This window comes from Bos indicus x Bos taurus, chromosome 26 (assembly GCF_003369695.1).
Source record: "Bos indicus x Bos taurus breed Angus x Brahman F1 hybrid chromosome 26, Bos_hybrid_MaternalHap_v2.0, whole genome shotgun sequence".
Classification (NCBI taxonomy): Eukaryota; Metazoa; Chordata; class Mammalia; order Artiodactyla; family Bovidae; genus Bos; species Bos indicus x Bos taurus.
In genome coordinates this window covers 290,451-300,012 of record NC_040101.1, presented here as the reverse complement: position 1 = coordinate 300,012, position 9,562 = coordinate 290,451, and the positions used below count along the sequence as shown (strand labels likewise).

At 58.7% G+C, this 9,562-nt stretch overlaps 1 protein-coding gene across 1 annotated transcript; it reads right to left on the bottom strand.

Annotated features, from left to right (window-relative positions):
* Window positions 1-6,011: 6,011 nt before the first annotated feature.
* Window positions 6,012-9,046, bottom strand: FUOM (fucose mutarotase). The gene is made up of 6 exons (XM_027529573.1): window positions 8,931-9,046; window positions 8,460-8,528; window positions 7,431-7,501; window positions 7,162-7,260; window positions 6,575-6,648; window positions 6,012-6,337 (listed from the first exon to the last, which is right to left on the bottom strand). The coding sequence occupies exons 1-6, from the start codon at window positions 9,013-9,015 to the stop codon at window positions 6,271-6,273; spliced, it is 465 nt and encodes a 154-aa protein (XP_027385374.1). The 5' UTR covers window positions 9,016-9,046; the 3' UTR covers window positions 6,012-6,270.
* Between the last annotated feature and the right edge of the window lie 516 nt (window positions 9,047-9,562).

Here is a 9,562-nt window from a genome sequence, read left to right as displayed (position 1 = left end):
TGTGTGTCTTCAAGAACAGTGATTGCGGCCTGCCTGCTGTCTGGGAGAAGGGGGCTGCAGGCTGGCCTCATACATGCAGGGTCTCTGCAGTCCAAGATGAGCCTGGGTCCCGCCCGGTGCCCTCGTGCCTGGCACCAGCTGCTCCCCTGGCCTCCCTGGGCGCTGGGATGGGCGGGGATGGAGCGGCATTGGAAAGCAGGAGGACTGGGAGGAGGGGACCCGGCACTGCTGGCTCAGGGGACAGGGCACGGGCGAGTGGGGCAGATGGGCCCAGGCTCCGTGCCCAGCGGCTCGGCAGGCTCGCTGCGGTCGTGGGCGCAGGTCACTGGAGCGCTGCTCGCCGTCCACGCGCAGGTGCAGAGGGCTTCTCTGTGGCAGTCACGTTCCAGGGCGTAGAGGGACACACTTAGTGCCTGGACGGAGCCTGCTCGGGGCTAAGACACAACAAGGGGCCCAGCGGGGACCTCGCGTGCCCTAGAGCCAGTATGTCTCTCCCCCATTCCGAGTTCCTCAAGGACTCAAATGGTAGCCTCACCCCAAGATGCACTGCTCAGCAGCATACAAGCCTCCCAACCCCAGACAGGAGCTGTTGCACCTACAGCACCAATGAGGAGACCAAGGCCTGGCAGTGACCTGCTCCAAGTGAGAAAGTCGTTCAGTCACGTCCGACTCTGCGACCCCATGGACTGACTATACAGTCCGTGGGATTCTCCAGGCCAGAATACAGGAATGGGTAGCCTTTCCCTTCTCCAGGGGATCTTCCCAACCCAGGGATCAAACCCAGGTCTCCTGTATTACAGGTGGATTCTTTACCAACTGAGCTATCAGGGAAGACCTGCTCAAGGTCCGGTCCTAACTGGGGCGGAGTGGTGCCGGTCCCCAGCAGGCGCCTCGCCGCGCTCCGGCTGGGTACACGGGCGGTGCTGACTCAGCGCCCTGCTCCTGCCCCAGCATCACCCAGGCCTCAGGTGGCCCCGAACCTCACACGGCCCCTCCAGATCACCCTGTCAGCGAGGGGGCAGCCATCTCCAGCGAGAGTACAGGCGATCGGGTACCACTGTCCCAAGGAGGGCAGACCCGGGTCCACGCTGAGCATGGCCTTGGGCAGCCCAGGGGGGTGTTTGTGGCCAAAGCTGCCTCCAGCCCTGCTGGAGCCTGGTCACCTTGGGCCCTTCCTGCAGCAAAGGCCCAGGCGGAGAGGCAGTGGGCGCTGGGGGCCTCGGGGTGAGCAGGGGACACTGGTGGGGACCACGGGCCACTCAGCCCCCTGACTGAGATCCTGGGGATGTCTGTCACCTGAAATGGCGTGGCCCCTTCTCCTTCATGGCAGTCGGGGTGGAGGGCGTCAGGGGAGCCCCACCTGGCTGGCTCCCCCTGCAACCCCCTAAACTCCCAGGGGCACTCACACTGCTCAACCACCTGAGGGTGCCAAGTCCTTGACTCTGAGCATGGCCACCTCCCTCTGCCCCCAGCCACTAGGCAACACTTCTGCAGTGACCGCTGGTTGGGGAGGCGCCCAGACATGGAGGGGACAACTGAGGCCAGCCCTCCCGGGAGCCACTGCCTTCTGCCCTGATGCAGTGGCCCTGGGCACAGCACCCCCATCTAGGGACACAGGCTCTTAGCCAGGCGGTGCCCACAGACCCTCACCTCCACACATCTGAGCTGCCCCAAGTGGAGTGGCTGTGACCCGCGGTGTCACGGGATGTTGTTCCTCCAGCGGCTGTGCTCTTCCCTGAGTCTGAGCGTTTGGTTGAACCCAAGAGTGGAAGCGACAAACAGATTCAAGGGACTAGATCTGATAGACAGAGCGCCTGAAGAGCTATGGACAGAGGTTCGAGACGTTGTACAGGAGGCGGTGACCAAGACCATCCCCAAGAAAAAGAAATGCAAAAAGGCAAAACAGTTGTCTGAGGAGGCCTTACAAATAGCTGAGAAAAGAAGCTAAAGACAAAGGAGAAAAGGAACGTCTGAATGCAGAATTCCAAAGAATATCAAGGAGAGACAAGAAAGCTTTCCTCAGTGGTCAATGCAAAGAAATAGAGCAAAACAACAGAATGGGAAAGACTAGAGATCTCTTCAAGAAAATTAGAGATACCAAGGGAACATTGCATGCAAAGATGGGCTCAATAAAGGACAGAAACGGTATGGACCTAACAGAAGCAGAAGATATTAAGAAGAGGTGGCAAGAATACACAGAAGAACTGTACAAAAAAGATCTTCACGACCCAGATAATCACGATGGTGTGATCACTCACCTAGAACCAGACATAGTGAAATGTGAAGTCACGTGGGCCTTAGGGAAGCCTCACTACGAACAAAGCTAGTGGAGGTGATGGAATTCCAGTTGAACTATTTCAAATCCTAAAAGACGATCCTGTGAAAGTGCTCACTCAATATGCCAGCACTTTGGAAAACTCAGCAGTGGCCACAGAACTGGAAAAGGTCAGTTTTCATTCCAATCCCGAAGAAAGGCAATGCCAAAGAATGCTCAAACTACCACACAATTGCACTCATCTCACATGCTAGTAAAGTAATGCTCAAAATTCTCCAAGTCAGGCTTCTTCAACAGAACATGAATCAAGAGCTTCCAATGTATAAGCTGTATTTTGAAAAAGGCAGAGGAATCAGAGATCAAATTGCCAACATCTGTTGGAGCATAGAAAAAGCAAGAGAATTTCAGGAAAACATCTACTTCTGCTTCATTGACTATGCTAAAGTCTTTGACTGTGGATCACCACTGTGGAAAATTCTTAAAGAGATGTGAATACCAGACTACCTTATCTGCCTCCTGAGAAACCTGTATACAGGTCAGGAAGCAACAGTTAGAACTGGACATGGAACAACAGACTGGGTCAAAATTGGGAAAGGAGTACATCAAGGCTGTATATTGTTACCTTGCTTATTTAACTTATACGCAGAGTACATCATGCGAAATGCCAGGCTGGATGAAGCACAAGCTGGAAGCAAGATTGCTGGAGGAAATATCAATAACCTCAGATATGCAGATGACACCACCGTTATGGCAGAAAGTGAAGAGGAACTAAAGAGCCTCTTGATGAACGTGAAAGAGGAGAGTGAAAAGGTGGCTTAAAGCTCAACATTCAGAAAACTAAGATCATGACATCCGGTCCCATCACTTCATGGGAAATAGATGGGGAAACAGTGGAAACAGTAAGAGACTGTTTTCTTGGGCTCCCAAATCACTGCAGGTGGTAACTGCAACCATGAAATTAAAAGACACTTGCTCCTTGGAAGAAAAGATATGACCAACCTAGACAACATATTAAAAAGCAGAGACATAGCTTTCCCAACAGAAGTCTGTCTAGTCAAAGCTATGGTTTTTCCCGTAGTCCTGTATGGATGTGAGAGTTGGAACATAAGGCTGAGCACTGAAGAATTGATGCTTTTGAACTGTGGTGTTGGAGAAGACTCTTGTGAGTCCCTTTAACTGCAAGTAGATGAAGCCAGTCAATCCTAAAGGAAATGAGTCCTAAATATTCATTGAAAGGACTGATGCTGAAGCTGAAGCTCCCATACTTTGGCCACCTGATGCAAAGAACTGACTCATTAGAAAAGACCCTGATGCTGGGAAAGATGGATGGCAGGAGGAGAAGGGGACGACTCGGGAACCGCCGAGTCAAGGATGAGATGGTTGGATGGCGTCACCAACTCAATGGATGTGAGTTTGAGCAAGCTCCAGATGGTGTAGGACAGGGAAGCCTGGCGTCCTGCAGTCCAAGGGGTGGCAAAGAGTTGGACACGACTGAACGATTGAACAAGACCCTTCTGGTGGGCACAGGGGATCCCCAGAAAGAGCTTGGACTAAGTGAAAAATACTGTGATACTGTGATTTGTCATAAGAAACACATTTGATCTTCATCCCTGATCCTGGCGCGCAAGTCCTAAAACCCTTGGGACTTCCTGTGATAGTGTGACCCTTCACTGTGTGAATGAGGTGACTCTGGGAAGGTCCCTAAGGATGGGGCCAGTTGCCAGGGACCCACCAGGAATCGAGGGTTGGAACTTCCAGCCCCACACCCAGTCCTGAGGGAGGGGAGGGGACTTGGGGTTGGATCAATGGCCAGTGGCCAGTGCATGTCATGAAGCCTCCAGAGAAAATCAGAAGGCTGGGTCTAGAGAGCCCTAGGGCTGCAGAGCACGTGAAGAGGTGGTGAGAGTGGTGCCCAGGAGGGCAGGGACGCGATCCCCAGGACCCACCCAGCGGGCGGTTCCCGAGTCCTGTCCTTTTAGGGTAAATGGTGATCCAGGGACTGGCTTTTTCCCTGAGTTCTGTGAGCTGCTTGAGGAAAGTAATCAAGCCCGGGGAGGGGTTGTAGGAACCCCAAATCTACAGCCAGTCAATCAGAGGCATTTGGGACTGACATCTGGAGAAGGGTGTCATCAGGGCAGGCCTGAGCCTGAACCTGTGGGATCCGACGCATCCTGGGCAGGTGGTGCCAGAACCAAGCTGGACAGGAGGTCAGCCGCTGGGGCCCCAGGGGAAGTGGGGACCAAGATCGTTAAAGGCCTGGTCCAAAACCGGCAAGAGACTGACCATTCGTGTCAGCAAAGACAGCAGACAGAAGGCCACACACACCCATGAAAGGATACTCAACATCATTAACCATCAGGGAAGGAGAATGAGAATGGAGGCGACACCGGGAGAGTCCCGCTAGAGCGGACGAGGACCCGGGCCGGAACGCGCATTCTCTGGGGCTGCGGAGGCCAACCCACTCAGCGGCCTGAAACAGCCTGGGGGCTTCTTACAAAGTCACACACACACGTGCCCTACGGCCAAGCCTTAAACCCAGGTGCTTACCCAACTCATGTTCACAGCAAGCTTATCTGTAACAGCTAAGAGCTGGAAGCAACCCAGAACCCCCCAAGAGGTGCCCGGGAGTGGCGGAACCCCGCTCAGCAGCAAAGGGGAATCATGGACTCACACGGCAAGCATCCCACACGAGCATGCTGGGCACACACGGCCTTCCACTTGAACGAAATTCTGCAAAGTGCACACCAACCTGGGGGGTAGGGATGGAGGTGCTGATTCAACACCCAAACGAGTCTAACTGAACACGTTAAATGTGATCAGCTACTGCATGAGAATTCAACCTCAATAAAGCTGTTTCAAGCGAAACACTTCCTTCTGCGGCTGAAGTGGCCGGCTGTGGGGTCAGAGGTCTGAGATTAAGCCCCAGTGGTGGCGGGCCAGGACACAGTCCCTTCCCCAGGCTGAGTCCCAGATCTGCCCAGTGTGCCTGTCTGCTCTCCAGGTCTACCAGCCCCAGGTCCAGACCACGGGAGCCTCCCCCAAGCCCTGGGGATCCCCGGTCACCCCAGCTCCCGCATCTAGTCCTGTAGAGTCTGGAGGAGGAAGGAGGGAACTCTCAGGGAGGGACCCTGTGCAGTGGCCAGTGGGACCCCTGCCCACCGTAGTTTGAGACCCAGTTTGAGAACGTGCCAGGAGGCCGTCGCAGCCTCAGAGGCTCCCTTCCCCTGGGCGTGGGAATCCTCCTGTCCTCTACCACCACCCTGGCCATTCCCAGACGCACTCAGGCTCGTGTGTGCCCAGTCAGTAAGTGCTTAACCACTGGAGCAGGAACACGGCACTGCACCCCCCCCCCGCCCCCCTTACAGCTGACGGTCTGGTCGGTCCCCAGAGCTTCGGGCCAGCCCCTGACACCTTCCCTCCAGCTTTGGGGCTGAAGGAACGGCCCCAGCCCCCTCTTCAAGGACCACCTTAGCACCCCCTCCAGGCCCCCTGCCCTGTGCTGCATCACCAAGGATCCCCACCCAGACCCCCAGGCCCCCTGAATGCTCTCCCCACTCACGGGTCTCTCTTCCTGCGTGTACTCTTTTTCCGCATCCAGGGACCTGCCAAGTCAGGTGACCCAAACCTACTGGGAGGAGGAAGGCCTCACCTCCCCCGAGGATTCACTGAGAGCGGGTGGGGGTCTGCTCTCTGGGGAGCCAACAGCCTCCCTTGCACTCAGCACCAAACAGGCCTCTGTGAGTCAGCAAAGAGCTATTGTTTAAAGCTTTGGACCCAACGTTGGGCAGGCCACCGCACTTTTGCATCATTTTCATAAACAGGACGATCCCGGCCCTGGTCAGCAGAGGCCCATGCAGGATCCTGGTGGGGCGAGCTTTGGGTGCTGCCGGGGAGGGCCAGGCTGGCTCATCTGGCCACAGGATGGACGTGTCTGCTGGTGGCCTCAGCAGGCTCAGGCGTGTAGATTCCTCTCTGGGCGGGTGGTCTTCAGTGGCTTAGCACAGGTCTTTAGGGGCCAGCACCCCCTTCTTGAGGATGAGGTTTCCGTAGAGGGCTGTCTCCCTGCACAAGGAGCAGGCTAAGCGCTGGGCGGGGATGGAGAGGACCCGGTGCCCGGACCACCGCTCTGGCCCCCACCCAGGCATGCCCAGCAAACCCCTTGCCTCTCTCATTCCCTGTGGGGCGTTTAGTCCAGGCCGCAGGGGCTGCATGGAGGGTGGAGAGAGCTCTGGAGTGGGGAGGGGTAGGGACCCTGCTTGGCAGATGTAGCGCGACCCAGTGGATCCAGCCAGAACTCACCCAGTTGCCACAACAGCAAAAGCCTTTTTCGCCCGCTCATAAAATGCAAACCTCTCCACCATCCCCAGGGAGAACTGGAAGGCAGAGCGGGAGGGTTGAGGTTCAGGCCCGGGGGCAATGGGAAACTCTGCAGGCTGGGGTCCCAAGGACACTGGCCTTCTGACCTGTGTGGACTTGGTAGGCAGGGACACAGGGGGCAGTGGTGGCCACCTGACTGGGGCCCCTGAATCACCTGAGCTGCCCCCCGGGTGGTGGGTGGGCCTACTGTCCAGACCAGGAGCCCTGGCTCCTTTCAGGAAAGTCCCACCCAAGACCTGCCCAGCCCTTTGCAGGACAAGGGGTGACAGGCAGCATCGGGCCAGGCCTCTGGCCACAAGTGGGAGCCAGAAGTACCCTGCTGTTCCCAGGATGGGGTGTGGGAGGACCCCCAGGCAGAGATAGATGAGGGTCCCGGGAGGGAGGGGATTGGCCAGGGCAGGAACTCGCATAACCATGGTGCAGAGTTCCAGGGCTGTCTTTCACTTCTCCTGGGCCTCCAAGGCACAGAGGGTCCCTGAGCCCTTTCCCAGTGGGGATCTTAGGCTCACCTCATAGCCAGCCCTGGAAAGGATGGACTGGTAGCTCGTCCACACTGGTGTCAGCAGGCCGCTCTTCCTGTCGCTGGGCACCAGCTCCATGACCATAGCCTAGAGACGGAGGGGCTCGGCTCTGTGGCCAAACCCCCTGCCCTGGGCGCCCTCAGGGCTCCTCTGGTTGGTTCAGGGCCTCGGGAACACACGTCCTTCCCACCCCCATCAGGGCAAGTGGTCCCCCTGTGTTCTGGCAGAGGGCAAGCCAAAGCCCGGAGCAGCCTTACCGGGCTCTGCACGTAGGTGTCCAGGGGCAGCAGCTGCAGCACGGCCTCTAGGAGCTGGGGGATGCCCAGGCCTGGGGGCAGAGGACGGCCTCAGACACCGGGCACGAGCTGCCCGCCCAGGGACGCTTACCGAGGTCACACTGAGTCTCCCCGCCGGGGCCACGGCCCGTCTCTGCCTGCCCCTGCCCACCCCACCTTCACTCTTCCACGCAGGCCGTTGGTGGTGACCCCAAACACGTGTCCACCAGGAGGGGCACCCAGGCCACTTTCTTGATCCCAGGAGGCCCTGGAGATGACCCCCTGAGATGGTAGTGGGGTCTAGAAAGAGGCCTCTCTTGGCTGCCCTCAGACCTGCCGGGTTTGGCTCCAAGGCTCTCTGCTGTCCCGAGAGTTGGTTTCTGATTGTTAAGCTAATGTGTGCTCATGTACAAAACTGGGAAACACAGAAGCCATGAAAAGAAAGGACTGTCCCACCTCAGAACACCGCTGGGGGTGGGAAGCGCCCAGGCACAGCCGAGCCCAGCCCACCTCTATTACCGTCAGGACTGCTAACCCCTAACTTACGTGTCCCCTCCAGGACCTGGTCCCCACCCCCAGTCTCACCTCCCACTGTCCCCTTGCACGACCTGCCCTGCCCCCCACCCCCACCCCTCACCCCCCGCCCCATGAGGTGAGAAGGTCTTTAGAGGCGTGTGAGTGTGCGGACACCTGGAATATTTGGGGTCAGGTCACCAGTGCTAGGATTCTACAGAAGAGTACAGGCTGAGCTCATGGACTGGGCTGGCACCGCTGCTCAGCGGTCAGGCCTGTTTTCCCATTTGTAAGAGGCCACCAAGTGCTGCGTGAGACGGGACAGGAGACCCAGGCTCCCGTCTGGGGGCGGGGGCTGCGGGGAGATTCTGGCGCTGAGACCTCCTGGGTCCCTGGGGCAGTGCCTGCGGGCTTGGTGGGGGCGGGGCAGAGCCGCCGCACCCGGCGGCCCAGAGCCCAGTGCACCCTCCCACCCACCCTGCGGCAGGCGGAGCTCACCGTCGGCGCGGATCTCCTCCGGGCCGCCTCTACAGATGGAGCTGCTGGGGAAGTTCACGTCTGCAAGAACTGGAAGGCCAGCACGGCCGGACATAGATTAACAGTGGGTCGGCCCACGTCCCTCGCGCCGCGTTGGGGGCACAGACCCGGAGCCACAGGGCCGACGCCTGAGGACTCGCCCCGCCCCGCCCGGGTCTGCCGTCGCGAGGGACCGGAGCCTGCACGCCCGAGGACTTGCGGGGTAGCCGAAGGCTGGGCGGGCTCCGGGCGCGCGGCCGCGGTCTCAGGAAGAGAGACCGACGCACACGTCCCAGACCAGCCCGGGCGCCGGCGGAGCGTGCGCGGGGCCGCTCGGCCCGGCCGCGGGGCTGGAGAAGGAACCTGACCTGCCCGCCCCCGCCTAGGCCCGGCGCCCTGCCCGCCTGCGGCTCGCGGGGCCGGCTCTCCCGGAGGCTCGGACCCAGCGCTCACCGATCTCATCTCCGTGCCCCATCCGCGCCAGGGCGAAGAGCAGCTCCGGGGACAGGAGAGCGGGGACGCCCTTGAGCACCACCATGGTCGCGGGCGGAGGGGCGGGGCTTCGCGGGGCGGGGATAGGCGGGGCTGCGCGAGGGGAGGGCGGGGCGAGCGAGGGGCGGGACCTGGGAATGGGCGGGGTCTGGACGGAGGGTTCCCCAGCCAGGCGCTGCGGACTAGGGGGTCGTTTGGGGAGCGGTGGACATCAGCCCATCCCATTGTTGCCGGAACCAGTACTAGAGAAACTAATCACCACACTCGGAGAGTTGAAGAACTCAGATTTATTATGTCAGGGGGCCCAGAGGAGTTAACACTCCAAGCTCTAAGCCCCGAAAAAAGGGGTTATAGAGTTTTTAGAGACAGACTACAGTGGGCTTTCTGGTGGCTCAGACGGTAAAGCGTCTGTCTACAATGCGGGAGACCTGGGTTCGATCCCTGGGTCGAGAAGATCCCCTGGAGAAGGAAATGGCAATCCACTCCAGTACTAGTACTATTGGCTGGAAAATCCCATGGACAGAGGAACCTGGTAGGCTACAGTCCATGGGATCTCAAAGACTGAGAGACTTCACTTCCCTACAGTGGGCTTC